The sequence below is a fragment of the Propithecus coquereli genome, unplaced genomic scaffold (genome assembly GCF_000956105.1).
Source record: "Propithecus coquereli isolate 6110/MARCELLA unplaced genomic scaffold, Pcoq_1.0 Scaffold358, whole genome shotgun sequence".
Classification (NCBI taxonomy): Eukaryota; Metazoa; Chordata; class Mammalia; order Primates; family Indriidae; genus Propithecus; species Propithecus coquereli.
The window spans coordinates 1,629,663-1,646,779 of record NW_012149263.1 but is presented as its reverse complement, the minus strand read 5'-3'; the positions used below and the strand labels follow the sequence as shown (position 1 = coordinate 1,646,779).

General features: G+C 59.3%; 4 protein-coding genes across 4 annotated transcripts in view; 1 reads left to right on the top strand and 3 right to left on the bottom strand.

The window, feature by feature from the left end:
- The window catches only part of TBCB (tubulin folding cofactor B), a 6,808-nt gene extending 1,929 nt beyond the window's left edge, over positions 1 to 4,879 (bottom strand). Inside the window, exons 1-4 of the mRNA XM_012651555.1 lie at positions 4,523 to 4,879; positions 4,002 to 4,145; positions 2,123 to 2,219; positions 1,092 to 1,283 (exon numbers count right to left, since the gene is read on the bottom strand). Of these exons, the coding sequence (XP_012507009.1) occupies positions 1,092 to 1,283; positions 2,123 to 2,219; positions 4,002 to 4,145; positions 4,523 to 4,636 (547 nt within the window). The 5' untranslated portion in view covers positions 4,637 to 4,879. The remainder of the gene's footprint in view (positions 1 to 1,091; positions 1,284 to 2,122; positions 2,220 to 4,001; positions 4,146 to 4,522) is intronic.
- Positions 4,880 to 4,905: 26 nt separating this feature from the next.
- POLR2I (polymerase (RNA) II (DNA directed) polypeptide I, 14.5kDa) lies at positions 4,906 to 6,440 on the top strand. Its single transcript, XM_012651554.1, has 6 exons — positions 4,906 to 5,388; positions 5,466 to 5,520; positions 5,724 to 5,797; positions 5,885 to 5,959; positions 6,066 to 6,117; positions 6,342 to 6,440. The coding sequence occupies exons 1-6, from the start codon at positions 5,330 to 5,332 to the stop codon at positions 6,402 to 6,404; spliced, it is 378 nt and encodes a 125-aa protein (XP_012507008.1). The 5' UTR covers positions 4,906 to 5,329; the 3' UTR covers positions 6,405 to 6,440.
- Positions 6,441 to 6,460: 20 nt separating this feature from the next.
- Positions 6,461 to 8,627, bottom strand: OVOL3 (ovo-like zinc finger 3). The gene is made up of 4 exons (XM_012651494.1): positions 8,534 to 8,627; positions 8,397 to 8,461; positions 7,201 to 7,402; positions 6,461 to 6,705 (listed from the first exon to the last, which is right to left on the bottom strand). Exons 1-4 carry the CDS (start codon positions 8,625 to 8,627, stop codon positions 6,461 to 6,463), a joined length of 606 nt encoding a protein of 201 aa, XP_012506948.1.
- A 3,016-nt stretch (positions 8,628 to 11,643) lies between these two features.
- The window catches only part of WDR62 (WD repeat domain 62), a 33,507-nt gene continuing 28,033 nt past the window's right edge, over positions 11,644 to 17,117 (bottom strand). The window contains exons 22-32 of the mRNA XM_012651508.1: positions 16,659 to 16,877; positions 15,637 to 15,764; positions 15,198 to 15,301; positions 14,740 to 14,850; positions 14,269 to 14,406; positions 13,878 to 13,989; positions 13,602 to 13,746; positions 13,511 to 13,544; positions 12,667 to 13,350; positions 12,002 to 12,159; positions 11,644 to 11,907 (exon numbers count right to left, since the gene is read on the bottom strand). Of these exons, the coding sequence (XP_012506962.1) occupies positions 11,644 to 11,907; positions 12,002 to 12,159; positions 12,667 to 13,350; positions 13,511 to 13,544; positions 13,602 to 13,746; positions 13,878 to 13,989; positions 14,269 to 14,406; positions 14,740 to 14,850; positions 15,198 to 15,301; positions 15,637 to 15,764; positions 16,659 to 16,877 (2,097 nt within the window). The remainder of the gene's footprint in view (positions 11,908 to 12,001; positions 12,160 to 12,666; positions 13,351 to 13,510; positions 13,545 to 13,601; positions 13,747 to 13,877; positions 13,990 to 14,268; positions 14,407 to 14,739; positions 14,851 to 15,197; positions 15,302 to 15,636; positions 15,765 to 16,658; positions 16,878 to 17,117) is intronic.

Here is a 17,117-nt window from a genome sequence, read left to right as displayed (position 1 = left end):
CTGTGGAACACAGTATGGAGATTTCTCCAAAAACTAAAAACAGAACTACCATACAATCCAGCAATCCTATTACTGGGTATCTAACCAAAAGAAAGGAAATCAGTGTATCAAAGGGATACCTGCATTCCCATGTTTATTACAGCACTGTTCCCAACAGCAAAGATAGGAGATCAACCCGTGTGCACGAACAGATGGACGCATAAAGAAAATGTGGTACAGGTACACAAGAGAATACTATTCGGCCAGAAAAAAGAATGAAATCCTGTCATTTGCAGCAACTGGATGAAACTGGAGATGATTATGTTAAGTGAAATAAGCCAAGCACAGAAGAGAAATATCAAATGTTCTCACTCATATGTGGGAGCCTTAAAACTTGATCTCATGGAAGCAGGGAGAGAATGGCAGATACCCAAGACTGGGAAGGGCGTGAGGGTGCGTGGGGAGAATGAAGAGAGGTTGGTTAACACATTAACTGCCATGAGAGTTGTATTTAACTCACTCGAGTTTTGACTCTGGGCCACATGAAGCATACATGAAATGTTACTTGTTGATGTTCTTATTGTTTCAATGAATATTGACAATTTAATTCTAAATACGTGGATTAAATGAATAGAAGTCAAGAAATTTTGTTTTTCTATTTATGTTTACCTTTAAATTACATTCAACATTTTTATTCTATTTTCATAATAAAACACTGTGGCCCCAAGGAAAGGTTTCTGACTTTTTGTGTGTGGCAGTCAATGTGTTAATGGACGCAGTCATGCAGCTAGACAGAAAGAATAAGTTCTCGTGTTAGACAGCAGAGCAGGGTGACTACAGTGAAAAACCATGTATTACATACTTTAAAATAGCTGAAAGAGAGGACCTGAAATATACTCAACACATGGAAATGATAAACACTCGGGCGACAGACACCCTGTACGCCCTGACTCGATCACTGCGCGTGCTATGCGTGTAACAAAATTTCACATGGACCCTGGAAGTACCTACAGATGTGTCAGTGAAAAAGGTCTCAGTGGCTCTGCTGAACAAATGAATGGTGTCCCTCTCAGCACTGGAGCCCAGGGATCTGGGACCTGCGGGCCACATACCTACATACATGACAGTGCCCCGGCGAGGGGACTGCCCAGGCGCCCGCACCTCGCAGCGGCTGCCCACGGAGATGGCGCTGGCTTGGGCCTTCTCCTCCGCCAGGCGCTGGGCGGCCTCGGCCTCCTGCTGCGCCCGCTCCTCTTCATTGTATCGGCCAAGCTTGCTGCGCTTCAGGAAGGAGCGAACTGTGTCTGTTGGCAGGTGGGGGAACGGGGTCAGATGTGGTCTCTGGGGTCGCACCTCTGGCCTAACGAGATAACATTCCACCCACGAGGGGCCCACATTCACAGAGACACTCCCACTCTAGGTGTCAAAGGGCTGTCACTCAAGCCCCCAGGTCTCCCACCACGGGCTCTGCCTTTCCCTAGGACTCCTGGGACCTCCCCACAATCCAGAAACTAAAGGGATGTCGCCTGCCTCCAACCTCCACGTGACCCCATTTTCTCATGTGCCCCTGCAGGCTCACTTTTGTCTTCCTCTGGCCCCCGAAGCCCCTCGCATCTCCACCCTTCATTCTGGTTTTTTTTTGGGGGGTGGACAGAGTCTCGCTCTGTCACCCTGGCTAGAGCGCAGTGGTGTCACTGCAACCACCAACTCCCGGGCTCAAGCGATCCTCCCGCCTCAGCCTCCCAGAGTGCTAGGATGACAGGCGGCGTGAGCCACCATGCCCAGCCCACCCTCCGTTCTGACCTGTCCCCAGGTGCCTGCACTAACTGCGACACTGCCCCGTCCGCGCCATGTTCCATACTTCGTCTGCCCCACCACATCCTGCATCTGACCCTGACTGCTCCCCCAGCCCCCCACCTCTCCCACAAGCCCCTCTCTGCTTTCCCAGGCTCCCCATCTGACTGCCCATCCCCCCCAACTCCCAGCCCCACCTGTACCCACCCCCAGCCTCACCCCAGCCCCCTTCCTCCTTCCAAGCCCTCTGCCCCACTGCCCACACCACCGGCCTCCCTGTAACGGCCCTGTCTGTCCTGCCTGCGCCCCTTCCCGCCCCACATTCCCATTGGCCCCCACGCGTCCGTACCTTGCCTCTGGTCGTAGGCTTCTTGTGAGATCTCGTATTTCTCCACCCTGGCCACGTCCTCGTACTCCCCAAGGCGGGCACCACTGTGGTCAATGACCTGTGGTGAGGGGAGGGAGTCAGCGCGGATCAGGGTCTAGCCCAGGGGCCTGGGGCGCCGGGGTGCAGCTGCTCGCTGCAATGTTCTGTAGACTTAAGCCTCCCCCGTCTTGAAGAAGACACATTCCTCTACCCTCACCTTTACTGTAGCCTCTTCTCCTCTCCTGAGCCCAGAAGGGACAGGAGCAGCTATCTACACCGGCCATCTCCTCTTCCTCACCCACTCCCAGGCTCGTGGAGGCTGACTCTGCCCCCAAAAGTCCCACACATGCTGGCATCAACACCACTGATGGCCCTGAAGTCAATGAACCCAACTGGCAGTGCTCAGGCCTTGCTCACAGCCCTCTGGGAAGTGCATCTATTCTCCCTGGGCCTCTGGGACCCCACTAAGCTGGCCTCCACCTTCAGACCCCAGAGCACCTCTTCCTGTACTATCCCTGGCACCTCCTCCAGGAAGTCCTCCCAGATCTTACTGATGGGTCACATACCCATACCCCAGCATAGGGTCTCCGAGCTCTGTGATCTCCTCCTACATGGCTCTCATCTCCACTGACCCTTCACCTTTGGGCCTTTGATCATTTAGCTAACAGCTACCTCATACACTGGACAGAGCTAACCAGGGACCTTCTCACATGTGCCTCACAACTATATCGCAACACAGATGTTCCACGAACAGTTAATGAATAAATGAAAGAGAGAAAAAAGAACCAGTTCTCAGGGCACACTGACTTCTGGAGTCCTGCAGACTGAGATCAAAACTCTAGTGACAGTTCATCTTTAAGAAAGTAAATTCCATTCTGAAGCTAAGTTTTCTCTTCTGCAAAGTGGGGATAATCACACCACCGTCCCAGCCTTGCTTTACGGATTCAACTCATCATCCAACACTGATTCCCCGAGTATCCTCTCTGTTCCAGATGCTGTTCCAGGTGCTGGGGACACAGCGGTAAACGACACTGAGAAAAATTTCTGCCCTCATGGCACCCTAATTGGGGGGCATGGACAATAAGTGAAGAAGACCAAGGAGAAAAATTCAGAGTGTGTCAGAGGGTGATAAGAGCTAAGGACAAAAATTTAAAATAGAGCAAAAAAGGGAAAAGGCATGAACATGAGGCTAAAACTTCATACTGAGGCCAGTGAAGGCTTCACTAGGAAGGTGGCACTTCAAGTAAAGACTGGAGGGAAGGGGTGAGCCATGCAGGCATATGCAAAAAGAACCATGGAGTATATGCAAAGGCCCTGAGGTGGAGGTCACCTGGGATGTCCAAGGTGCAATGTGGTTGGTACAGAGTGAGTGAGGTGGTGGGAGCATCAGGATAGAAACAAGGACGTGAGCTGATGCACACAGTGGTCTCCCTGTGCTCTGGCTTCTCTCAACCTGTCCAGCCTCATCACTCACCGTGACCTGCCTCACGCTGTATGTAGGTCTGTATACTACTTACTGTTCCCTCCACCTGGCATGCCCTTCCTACCTATTCTCTTATGTCACTCTTTCCTCATCCTTCAGATCTCAGCTCAGACATCCCTTCCTCCAGGAAGCCTTCTCCGATTCTTCCAGGTGGAGTCAAGACACCTCTTCTGGGTACCCCCGTCCCCTGAGCTTTCTGCGTCCCAGCCCAGACCACACAGGGCTGTCACTATCTAGTGATAAGTCTGCCTCTCACCACGCTGGGCTGGGGACTCCGAGAAGGTAGGGTCTATCTTGGGTATTACATAGGGGAAGGCACTGCAAGTATTTGTTGAGTGAATAAATGAATGGCGGGGGTGGGGAGGTCGCAGGCCTCACGTGGATGCGGCAGCCATCATCTACAGGGTAGGAGCCCAGCAGCGCATCCTCCTGATCCAGCTTGCTGTAGAACTTGTCGTCAGCACCATACAGCTCCAGTTCCATGCAGGAAGCAGGACTGCCCACCACCAGCTCCAGTTTACACTGCGAGGAGGGGGCAGGGTTAGGAGAAAGGCTGCCAGGGGCCCCGCCCTCTGCCCTGAGGCTCCGCCCCTTGTATCAATAAGCATCACCCCATCCCTGCTCCTCCACAAGACCCACGGCCCAGGGACACACCGGGCCCCGCCCCTCTGCTCTTGCCCTCGCTCTCTGGACCATTTAATTTTTCCCTGGCTCCACCCCCACTCTCTGGAATCCCAGGTTCTCTCCGGACCCGCCCCACCGCGGCCCCATCCCCAGCGCCTGCACCCGCGGATCATCTCTGGACCCGCCCCATCGCTCTCTGGCCCCTCCCCGCGATCGGGAAGCTCCCCCACTTCTTCTTTGCCCCGCCCCTCCGGGCCCCGCCCCCACGGCCACACCTTGAACTCCGCGATGGTGAGGCTGCGACTGTACCGCTTCTCGGAGCGGAAGCTGTTTAGGGAGCTGCTGATGAAAACCGTTACTGTGGGCGCCGTCACCCCCGTCACCTCCATATCGCCGCACCCTGCCAGGGCCTGCAGCCCGGTCCTGCCGCCTCACACCGGCTCCTCAGCCGCCGCCGCCGCTTCTGGGATATCAGCCCCGCCCCTCCTCGGGACCTGACCAATCCACGCTCTCCTGCAACGAGGGCCCGCCAATCGCCGCCGTCGCTCCGCCGCCGCCAGGAAGCGAGCCCTCCCGTACTCCTGGGAGGGTCCAGCCAATCCAGGGAGTCCTCCATGGTTCTCAGTCCTTCCAATAGTAGCCGGGGCCGGCGGGCGGGGGCTGAAGCCGAGAGGAAGGACGGGTAAGAGTTATCCCGGTTCGCGAAGGGTAAACTCGCGCATGTGCACTGCCCTTCGGCCAAGCAAAGAACAATGGCTTCTACCGCTTATGCGCAGAGCTCTGCAGATTACGCTGGGCATTGTTTTCCCTGCTCTTGGACCAGATCCATACTATTCTGTAAACTAGGGAGGAGAAGGCCAGAAACTGGAAGCAATCCAGGCCTAGGAAATCTAAGACACCAAAAAATTGAAGCAAGCAATCAACCAAACTTCAGCGCGCAGAGAGCCTGGCACGAGGCGGCCGGGACCTAGCACGTGTGCACAGCTCCGCCCCTCTTTGGGCGAAGCAACTGTGCCTGACCCTTCCCGCGACCCGTAGCGCGGCGGAGCAGGCGCGGAAGGCTCGGCGAGCTGCGCGTCGCCATGGAGCCTGACGGGACCTACGAGCCGGGCTTCGTGGGTATTCGATTCTGCCAGGAATGGTGAGGCCCGGGGAGCAGGTGTGGAAGGGGAGCAAGGAAAGGCTCCGGGACTGATCTCTGACCTCCCCTTCCCACAGTAACAACATGCTGTATCCCAAGGAAGACAAGGAGAACCGCATTCTGCTCTACGCGGTGAGCGCGGGCGCGGTTCCCAGCGTGGCCCCGCCCCACCCCGTGTAACGCGTACGCCCAGTTCGCCCCCAACACCCGCTCAGTGAACCCGACTGTCCTGTCTTGTTCATCCCGGAGGGGACTAACTTCGAGACTCCATCTCGGAGTCATCCCTTCCGGTCTCATCTCTCTGTAACCCCTTCCCCGCACTCGCCCCCTCGCAGTGCCGGAATTGCGATTACCAGCAGGAAGCCGACAACAGCTGCATCTACGTCAACAAGATCACGCACGAAGTGGAGTGAGTGGCGGGACCAGAGCTTGCGGGAGGGGCTGTTGGCTTTGGAGGTCCGGTCTGAGCATAATTAGTCACCCACTATCCCTGCAGCGAACTGACCCAGATCATCGCGGACGTGTCCCAGGACCCCACGTTGCCGCGGACCGAGGACCACCCGTGCCAGAAGTGAGCGCGCAGTTGGTATTGGGGAGGGAAAGTGGCTCATCCTCACTGGGCGAAGAAGGGAGGAGGGGAGGGTGTCAAGCTCTGCGTGATGGAACCATCCCCTCAGGTGCGGCCACAAGGAGGCGGTTTTCTTCCAGTCACACAGTGCCCGGGCCGAGGTGAGTTGCACGACTGCTTTCTGAGTATCTGGGGCTTGGCGCTTCCTGGGGGCAGGGGTACCAATATTGGGGTGACCCTGTCCTTCCTGAAATCTTGAGCTGGACCGTTACTGCCTGGGAGAGTTCTCTGGTCTGTTTGGGGTGAGGCACTGCGGGGTGGAGGGTGCCATGCTATACCCTCCCCTGCGTACAGACCCTCCCCAACCGTGTGTCCTTTCTACCAGGACGCCATGCGCTTGTACTACGTCTGCACGGCTCCACACTGCGGCCACCGCTGGACTGAGTGACACCCCTCTCCCCCGAGTGTAATAAATGCCAGGTTCTGTACACGAGTTGCCTGTGTTTATTTGCCTCGTGGGCAGGACGCTGGCACACCGTCTCGGGTGGTGCGGTGCAAGGCACGGTGCTGTGCGTAGGCGTCAGGCCTGGAGCTGGTGAAGCCGCAGTCCTCGCACACGTGCAGCTTCTCACGGCGCTCACGGTAGGCGTAGCTGGCTGGCTGCCCGTGCACCTTAGCAAGATGAGCTTCGAGGGAGCACCGCTGCGTAAATGCCTTCCCGCAAGCACCGCAACGGAATGGCCGGATCCCTGCACACAGGGTGTGGAGGGGGAGGGACAGAGAGGGCAATGACCTTTGGAGTAAAGTCTTCCTAGGTTGCCTTCCAGCGTTGAGCATTTCCCGTCCCGATTCCAAGCTCTTCAGACTCTTCCGCCTATGACCCACCATCTGCTGCCCGCATCCAGTGCAAACATGGGGCAGACACCTGTGTTTCCACCCTCCCTCACCAGGATGTCCCTTCCCTTGGGGGAGAAGGAGGGAGGCATTCCTTTGTGCCCTTTAATCTGGGGGCCTGAGTCCTCTCACCAGCACGCATCTTGACTCTACCCCTTGGCAGGCCCCTACCTTGGTTCCACCTTACACCCATCTGCTGGGGTCTGAGGTACCCCGTGTCTCAAGCCTCCGGTTGGCTGTGTCCCTGCCGCATGCACACAAACATTGGAAACTCCACATCCCTGGTACCTCTCCAGGGTTCCTTCCCTGCCTGGGGCCCAGCAGCCCTCCCTGTCCCTGCCACTGCTCACCAGTGTGAGTCCTCATGTGGCGCTTGAGATCGAAGGCATCATGAAAGCCCTTGCCACAACAGCGGCACACGTGGCGGCGTGCTGGGCTGTGGCACTTGAGGTGCCTCGTCAGCATGCGCTGCAACGGGAAGGCCTTGGGACAAAGCGGGCAGCCCAGTGTCCCTGGGCCTCTTGGAGCAGAGGCTGGGGGGCCCTGTGTGGGCTGCCAGAGGGATGCAGGAGTTAGTCCCTTTGGCCGGACCCTTCCCACCCTGTGTTACTGTGCAAACAAGTTATTTACCGATTGCCCAGAGCCAAGGAGAACTAGGAAGGCTGGAGACTGATTAGTGTGTGTGCATGTCACTCTCCCCAGCGCCTTCCCTGACCGTCCCTCATCGCCCTTATCTTATGTCTTTGTCGCATTCATAATTCTTCATCTTCCAATGTAATATATCCTTTTTTTTTAAGAACAGAGTCTTGCTCTGTTGCCCTGGCTAGAGTGCAGTGGCATCAGGATAGGACACTGCAACCTCAAACTCCTGGGCTCAAGCCATCCTCCTGCCTCAGCCTCCCGAGTAGCTGCGACTACAGGTATGTACCACCATACCCAGTTAATTTTTTCTATTTTCAGTATAGGCAGGGTCTCACTCTTGCTCAGGCTGGTTTTGAACTCCTGACCTCAAGTGATCCTCCTGCCTCCCAGAGTGGTAGAATTAAGGCGTGAGCCACTGTGCCCTGCCTCCTTTTCTGATTTTATGGTCTGTACCCCCAGCTCCCACCACTATAAAGGAGTGAGTCTTTGTCTTAATTCGTACTAAATACTCAGTGCCTACAACAGTGCTTGGCTCTCAGTAAACAGTGTAATTATCTCAAGCACATTTACATTTTGGCCAGTGCTTTCCTTCCGATGCATGCGCAGCTGAAATACCCCTTCTGAAACGCTCGGATATCCCTCATGCCCATCGTACTCCTGTCACCTTGTTCTATGTTCTGGCATAAAGTGGTCATCATGCCCTTGGACTGAGTCCTGTTCTGCCCCATTGGACAGAGAGATGAGACCTAACGGGAGCTCCCTGCTGGGAAAGGAGGGGCGTTTCCGGCAGGGAGAACCACGGTGGAAAGGTCCTGAGACTGGGGGGCGTGTGCGAATGGGCCTGAGTAGTAAGGGACGGTCAGGCGAAACTGAGCCAGGGCTTGTGGGCCAGCTGCAGACTCACCGCTGCCCAAGAGTCCCTGAGGCTGGAAGGCTGGCGTGCTGGCGGCCCCCCTAGGCTGCTGCAGTCTGAGGAGAGAAGCCGATGGTGATGCCTGTGTCTCCCCTGCCCCTTACCTCCAGGCCCAGTGAGGGGCCCACCTGGGATATAGGCATCTCCTCGGAGCTGGTCAGGCAAGTGGCCCCAGTTGGGCGGCTGTGGACGCCGACTCCTGACCAGGAAGGCACGGGGCATCCCCTCGGGAATGGCGAGATGGCTCTACGCACACAGGCTGCCTCCTCCAGCAGCTGTCGGAACTCAGCCCCAACGACTGTCCCAGGTGGGAAGGGAGGGGGAAGCCAGGAGATGCATGCAAATTTCCTGGCTGGCCCAGCGAGCTGACTTAGCTGGCTCCGGTTACCTCTGCCCTGGGAGCCTGCCGTTCATCCCCCTCTTCTCCCAGCGCTTCCTGGGGGAGCTCTGCAGCCTCCAGGGCAGACAAACACTAGGACCCCCAAGGAGGGTCAAGGCAGGGGAGATGGGCCTAGGCAGCTCTGGGGCATGGGGACAGGAACCATGGCCCCTGGGGGCTGAGTGTCTCCTGTCGTACCAGCTGGGCAAAGGACTAGAGGGGCTGTTTGCCAGGCAAATCAGTCACCACAGGACATCCAACAGCCTGCTTGGTTATTCAAATCTCAGCAGCAGTCTGAGGAAACAGGGCAGGGGGACCCCGCTGATTGACTGCCTTGCTCCAGAGGGTGCAGGGAGGACAGGTAAGGGCAAAATGAGGATCCAGGCTGTGCGTCCTCAGGCAGGAGCCTCCACCTCTCTGATCCTCAGATGCCCAGAGCTAATGTTAAGCCAGAAGCACTGATCGGGCACTAAAATACTGGTTTGTTAATGATCCAGCACCTAGGGACTGCCTGGGACACCACCCCCTTCTCCCAAGTCTGGATACTAAAGTGGGAGGGGGAGCGGGGGCGGGGGACACCTGACAAAGCCAGGGGCTCCCAGGACCCTACCCTAGCGCATCACTGGCCAAGCTCTGTTCTAGAGTGGTCACTGTCTGACTGTCAACCAGGGCTTAAGGATTTTGAACATTCCCAATGCAGTTACTTTCTCCCGTCTATTTACCCAACGATTTTCTGAGCTCCAGCCACCAGCCAGGCCTGTGTGCAAATGAACACAGAAGTCCGTGAAGGAGACACACCAGGGACAGGCCAGAATGATCAGGACTACGAGGGGGACGCACTGGCAGAGTGAGCCAAGTCTGATGGGGAGAGCCCAGGGGGGCCTGGGGGCCCAGGAGAGGCTCCTGATCCAGCCTGCGGGGTCATGGCTTCGGCACTGAGCCTTGGAAGGCGAGGTTTCGGGTGGAGGGAACGGTCTGCACACAGGCTTGGTGGTGAGAGTCAGCTGTGCTGATCATTCGGGGCAGCAAGGGAGGCCGCGCAGAGGGTCTGGCAGCCCAGCCGTGCCACTGCGCTTCCGGAGGACCTGGGGCAAGGCAGTTCTCACTGAGCCTCAGTTTCTTCACCTGGGAAGTGGGACTAAGGAGTCTCCCTGTTATCAGTTGGCGTTGAAGACCCATGGAGAGAATGCATAGCACGGGGACTGGCATGCGGCAGACCTAAAAACGGGTGTGGTTAGGACGTCGTGAGGGGTGTGGTGGCGTGGCAAGCATCTGGGTGTCAGTTGGCCCATCTGTAAAATGGGGTTTTAAGCGGTGTCTCCATCTCACAGTTGCTGGATGTCCTGCAGCCTTGACTAGGGTGCCTGGCACAGGTCTGGTAGCTCAGCACCTAGGCGCTGTCCTGACGAATTCCGCTACAGGGGGGCCGAGGTAAGTGTGGGGCGCAGGGGCAAGTCGTAGAGAGGGATGAGCTGACAGACGGGTCTGGGAGAGCTGCTTTCTGTTTCTTCTCAGGGGCCCAGCTGCCCGTGCCTGCCACTGTATCTCCTGCGGCCACCAGGTCCTGTGTTGCTGCTGAAACCAGAAATCTGGTGCCAGGTATCTTCCTTTGCCCCCAGACCCCTATCCTGTTCCACGCTGGCCTGTGTCCTGGGAGGTGGCCTGGGTGGGCTGCGTCGCCCAGGCTCCCGTGCCCCCGGGCCTGCAGTAGTACTGGGACGGCAGGGCGCCTGCAGGCGCGTCTGTCTTGCTCTCTAGAAGATGGATGGCCTTGAGGGCAGACGCTTTGCCTGACCTGTTCCTCACTTTGTCCCTAGTGTGCAGAACAGTGACAGGCACCTGGGAGCTGGCAGGGTTTTCTGAACTGCAGGATTGGTCCTGATGTGTGTCGTGTTACGGCAGCAGAGAGCTGTGTCCTCATGTTGAAGGGGCCAGCTCTGCCACCAGGCAAACTTAGGTTCAAGTCTCAGCTCTGGGACCCTGGGCAAGAAACCGGGTCACTCTGAGCCTGTTTCTGGTGGGACTGTGCTTTAGGAAAGGGCCCTGCCCCTGCTGGCTGCCTTTTTGTAGGGACATGGGACAATGGGGGCATTTGTGGTCATGAGAATGGCATTCTTAATAGAAGACACACCACGTGTCTAGATGCCTGCTGCCCAGGGGAGCCAGTACCAGCGCTAGGGGCTCCTGGGACGTAGAACTGCTGGGGAAGGAGTTACTGGTTCCAGCTGCTGGGCGGCCTGGGCCTGCCAGGACTGTCCAGTGGGCCAGCCTGCTTGTCTCTCCTCAGGTTCTCCTGTTGCAGATGAGGACAGCAAGAGCCTGGACCTTGTTGGATCCAGTGTGGGCCTGGCCCAAGGGCTGTGAACCAGTGATGTGGCAAAATGTGGACAGGTGGGTAAAGTTGGGCACGTGGTGATCACAGCAGCTCCAGTGGGGTCTCAGGCATCAGCAGGGGGCACGGAAGAAGGGCTGGCCCCTCCCTGGGGTACAGCTGGGCCCCACTGGGCAAGGACCACACATGACGCCCCTGCGGCAGCTCAGTGGGCTGGGAGTAGGCAGTGCGGGAGGCCTGGCCCTGGGACTGTCATTACTGCAGTTCTCAAACTTCTCGGGAACGCTGGTCCCATGTTGCCCATTGACGGAATCTGGGAACAGGGCCTGGCATTGTGGCCAACGCAAGCCCCCTGGGCTGTCCCCTGAGTGCCACCCTCTGCCCTCCCCCTGCATCCACCTGCAGAGGGCTTTGTGGATGGGCCCAGATAGGCTCCAGGAACGATTTCTGCAAACTGTCAGTTTATTTGCTTAAAATACCTATTTCCTCACAGGTAGCAGGGTTGTGGTGACAACGGCCACTGGCCCTCAGTCCCCCCGCGCCTTCCTCCGCACGGCTTGCACCAGCAGCTCCGAGTAGTGTTCCAGCAGGGCGTGCAGGTCTGGGCTGGCCAGGGGGCACAGTGCAGGTGGGGAGGGGGGCCCGGGGCTGGGCCGGCCCTGGGCTGGGGACACGTCAGTCCTGACCAGCCAGTCGCTGGCCTCCAGCTGGCCGTGGATCCAATGGAAGGTGGAGGCCAGCTCAGTCTGCGCCCGCTGCTGCTCAGCGTCCACCTGGTCACTGGAGACCAACTGCAAGGGATGCCGGCCTTGTCACGGGCCACCTGGGCCAGGCAGCCCAAGGAGCCCCCGTGACCCTTTCCTCTGCCCCTCGGGCGTGGCTCACCACATGGTACAGGTCAAGGGCTTCTTGGAAGGCGGTCTGCAGCCTGTGCGAGATGCTCCCTGCGCTGCTCGGCTCAAGGGGAGCTGGGGGCAGGACCTCAGCGGGCACCCGGGGCTCGCCCCAGCGCCCAGGGCTGCCCCAGCGCAGACTCGACGCATCTGGGGTAGAGAGCAGGCCGTGAGCAAGACGCAGCTACTTTCCAGCTGCGGGGAGAGGCCAGGGCGTCTGGGCCGAGTCCAAGCACTGTTGCTGTGTCTGGAATACTCGCTCGGTCACCAGGCTCCCCTCCCGGTCTCTGCTCAGACGCAGCCTTCTCGCTGAAGCCTCCTCCCCTGATCCTGTTTAGAACTGCCAGCACCGACCCCCTTGTCCGATTTCTCTCCCTAGCGCGCGTCACCTCAGGATACATTTGACGCTTTCCTTACAGATTTTGCCGGGTATCACCCCCAATGAAGCTGTCAGTTTTCTATTGTTTACCACCATGTTCTGTGTCCCCAGGGCCTAAAACAAATCCCAACAGGTACAAAATGCTCATTAAATATTTAAGTGAATGGATGAATGGCACAGTCCCTGTGGCTGAGTCAAGCGTCTACTTTTGGAGCTCAGCCAGCTAGCACACGGGCTGAGCTTAGGGGACAGGGCTTTGTTCCAAGGGTGGTACTCACCAGGGGCGTGCTCCAGGAGGGAGACGGTGCTACCAGGGACCCCAGGCCTGGCCTCTGGAAGCTGGGGGCTGTTGGGGCGGGCAGGAGGGTCGAGGGGCTCGTAGGCCGGGAGCCTGGGGAGAAAGGCGGAGCTGTGGAGCCTCGGGGTGCTCACGTCCACAGGGCTGGGGGCTCGGAAGCTGGCTGTCGTGACTGTGACACCAGGCTGAGAGTCCACAGGTTCCTGGGACCAGACACACGTGGTGGGTGGCTCCGGGGGGACTTGGGGTAACAGCAGCCTGTCACAGACACTTGACAGGGTCAGTCTCAGGCTGGCGCGGGCATCGTGGTTGCCCCAGGAGTGCACAGCAGGCTCTTGGCCCTCACTGCCCGAACTGGGTGTCGCTGTGGTGGTGATGGCCTGGAGCTCCTGGCCCAGGGAGGCCAGCTCCCCCATGGACGATGGCCTTCGGAGGGGCCTGGCCAGCTCAGCCGTGACAGGGCCCTGACTGTCCCCGAGGGAGATGCTGCGTGATATCTTGGCACGGGAGCTGGCAGTGGCCTCCATGTGGGAACAGGTGGAGGGGACGTGGATACGCTGAGCCAGGCCCGGGCTGGGTGCCGACGTGGGCGTCGGAGGCTTCCTGTCTGTGGGCGGCACTGACGAGGAAGGGACACAGGGCGCCAGTTCTGCAAGGCAGGGAGCTGTGAGGGAAGTAGAGGCTCTCTCACCCCCAGCCGCGGAGCTGACGCGCAGGGCCCACCCCAGGGGCTGCAGGGTCTGAAGAGACACCCAGCTTAGCTGGGCACCTAGGCCGCTTGCTGAGAAACCCAGGGCTGTTCATCTGGGCTCGGGGGCACTCGCTCAGTGGGCGCCAGGCTGCCAGGGTCTCCTCAGCCTTTCCCGAGAGGACCGGCAAGCACACCTCTGAGGTGAGGACGAGGCCTGCTGGCGCCCGGCCCTGAGCCCCGAGGGAGGTGGCCCCAGTACCTGCTCTCAGGGTCTCTGCTCGGGGCTGGCTTCCCCTTCGGGCTGTGGGCTTGACCTCTGGAGACGTCGCGAGGTGCTGGGGCAGCTGGGCGGGGAAGGTGTGGGGGAACCTGCGGGGAGGACGCCGGGTGGGAGAGGGATACTCACACAGCCGGCCCTGCGTGCCTGAGGGGCGCAGCCCTGCCAGGGGCGGTGGCGTATAGAGAGCGGGCGGGTGGAGGGAGGGTTCACCAGCTCCTACCGGGATGTCTTCCGGAGGCTTGAGAGGAACTGGGCTGAGATGCTCAGCCGGGGATTGAAGTAGTCTTCGGCCTCGGAGACCTTCACGTCTCTCAGGGAGCCATGGAAGAGCTCTAGGGGAAGATGCCCGGGGCCCTCAGAGTCATCGCAGCCAAGCAGCCGTGGACCCAGGCAGACCCACACGGCGGCAGGTGGATCCCCAGAAACGCCCAGCAACAAACACTTGCGCCCAGGAGCAGACGGAGCAGGGAGAGGGAGACTTGCACAGCTCGGTCCTCAAGGGAAAAGGTACGCTCCCCGGCCTGCCAGGGACAGCCCCGCCCCAGAGGCGTCCACACTGGCCCAGACTGCACCGACAGCCCAGGCAGGGTTCAGAGTGGGCAGTGCCCTACCTTCCGGGTGGCTGTCAGTAAGCGTCTCAAAGTGGTGGCGGAGGAACTTCTCCTGCTCAGGGGTCTGGGGCAGGGAGCTGCTGCGCGTGCCTGGCGCCTCGGGCTGGGACAGCTCTTCTTCTGTGGCACCTGGGCGTCCTAGAGAGAAGCCGTCAGCGTCGTGAGTCATGGCAGGTGCCACCCACCTGACGCTAGAGAAAGCTGGACTTGCCCGTCACACCCTGCTGCCACCAGGCTGAGAAGGAAAGACTCCCGTCTTCCAGACAAGGAAACAGGCTCAGCGAGTGCCAAGTCCAGGGCTGACGTGGGGCCGGTGAACATGTATCGTGACCCTCCCTAAGCCAAGGACAGAGTCTGGTAAAGGCCCACTGAGGCAGAGGAGATTGTTACGACGACTTTTTGGAAAACCCAAGCCCAGAGAGACAAGCCTCTTACTCCGCACCCTGGCTGGCCTGTCTGGCCCCTGCTTACCTGGTGTGGGGGGCGTCACCAGGGCAGCCCGCCAGCCTGGGTCAGGCCGTGGAGGGGAGGAGTGCACGGTGGCAGAGCTGCACTCCAAGTCGGCGTCGGACTCCCCTGAGTCTGAAGGAGCAGGGTGTGGGGTCAGGACCGGGCTCTCGGGGTGAGCGGGGCAGGTGGCTCCACTTCCCTGGGCTGCAGCTTCCCCGTGTGGAGAATGGGGATGAGGGCAGCGCCCACCCCCCACTTTTATGGACAAGCAAAGCTGCACATCAAGGAGGTGGCAGAGCGGGGTTCTCAGCCGGTGGGCAGCGGGGCTCCAGCACCCTCAGGAAGTGGCAGGGACCATGTCTGTCTGCTGCCACGGACTCTGAGCTTCAGGAGGACTGGGTCAGAGTCACCCTGAGTGCTCAGAGAGGGGCCTGGCTGAATGAAGAGTCTGTCACAGGGTCCCTGCCTGCCCCACTCACCCTCGGGTGGGCTCTGATCCTTCGAGCTGACGGAGGAGACCCTGAGGTAGGGGTCGCTGTGCTGGTCTCCAAGCCCTTCCTCCATGTCCTTTTCGCAGGACTCGCTGCGGCGCCAGCGGCAGTGGGGAGAAGCTCACGCTGGCGGGTCAACACCCAGCGCCCCTGGGCACCCACGCCCTGCTCCTCCTGGGAGACTGCCTCAGCCTCCCTTGCCTCCTCCAAACACCCCCTCTCCCAGGAACCCCCTGCCCCCCACCTGGAACCAGGGAAACCGAGGCTGCCTCTGAGGCTGCAGGGCTGGGCTCCTGCCCCATCTGGGCCTCACCCATCCCGCTCCCACGGGCCCACTGGGAAAGCGGAGGGCAGTCATTCACATGTACCTATCAGCCGGGGCCGCCTCTCTCCCGCTAAGGCTCCCCTTGGTGCAAAGGACACCCACCTGTCTGTCCCCGTGACTGTTACTTCTGCCTCCAGGGAGTAGATGAGGAGCTCACGGGCCTCAGGTGACTCCCTCTGCTGGGGCAGGAAGGAGGGATGCCTGCAGCCACCCTCCTGGGGACTCTCCGACTGTGAGGTGAAGAGAGCACAGCCACTCTGAGGCGGCCACGACCTCTAGGGCCAACAGTGTGGGACGGGGACGACGCCGGCAGCTCTCACTGTGGGACGCTGTGAGCCAGGCCTGTGCCCAGTGCTCCGCTAACCCTGGGCTCATTCTGTGCCCCCCACCCCGCCCCGTCAGTCCCCTCACAGATAAGAACTCCACATGGCTCCAAACACATAAGAGGCCTGACCGTCTTGGAGTCTATTTACGTGAAGTTCAAGAACAGGCGAACCAATCCACGGTGAGAGGTCGGGACAGCGGTTACCTTGGCTGGGGACACTGGCGGGGAGGGGCACGGGCAGATATTCTAGGAGGTAGGAAGTGCTCTCTATAGGACCGGGGTGGTGGGCACATACGAATTACACGGGTAATTCATCAAGCTATATGCCTGAGCTCTGTGCGCATTACTATACGTACATTATGCCACCCGCGGGACCTATGAGGGCCCAGGCCCTGTTCTTACCACTACATTCCTGGAAAGGTCCTCCAAAGCAGGGAGCGTTATGGTGGCTTTTTGGAAAACCCAACCCCAGAGAGACAAACCTCTTATTCCAAGTCACACAGCCAGGAAGGGTAGGGCCAAGGCTCTATCTACTCAAGTGTCCCCCACTCAGGTACAGGCCTGCTCTAGGGCCCAAGCTCTTAACTCCCAAGTGACAGTGACTTCCCTGTCTGCCCTGGGAAGTCTCACTGTGCACCAGGCCCAGGACTCGCCCTCCTGCGTTTCACCATCTCATGTCACCCTCTCTGCAGCCACGGAGCGGGGCTCAGCCCTATTTTCAAAACCAGAGCCCTCGGGCCCCAAGTCCTGGGTGGGCAGTCGTGCAGGGGCTGCAGGCTGGGCGGGGGGTGGCACGTACCTCGCTCAGCAGGCCTTCCAGGTTCTGCGGCTCCACTGTGTCCAGAACGGAGTCCTCCAGACTCCCTGGCTTCATGGGGGTAAGGTAGCAATCCAGGTCCCGGGCATCCAGGATGGTCTTGAGGGGCTCCTGGCCAGCCCGCTCCGCCCAGCGGCCGTGTGGCTGGTAGCTGCGCTTGCCACGGAAGGCCGAGCCATCTGCCGCGTCCTCGTCTCCTAGCTGGAAGGACATGGGACAGTCAGGCAGCCGGGTAGGTGTTCATCAGCTGCAGCAGGGCCACGGACACTGGACAGACCTCACCCAGCCTCTGGGCTTTGCACGCTGTTCAGAAATAACTTCCCGATACGTGCCTCTGTTACCTCTCTGTGCCCCACTCTGGCCCTCATCCACCCCAAACCAGGCACCCCAGCCTCCCTGTTCGTCCTTGAAGATGCTGAGCACAACCCTGCCTCCTGGGTT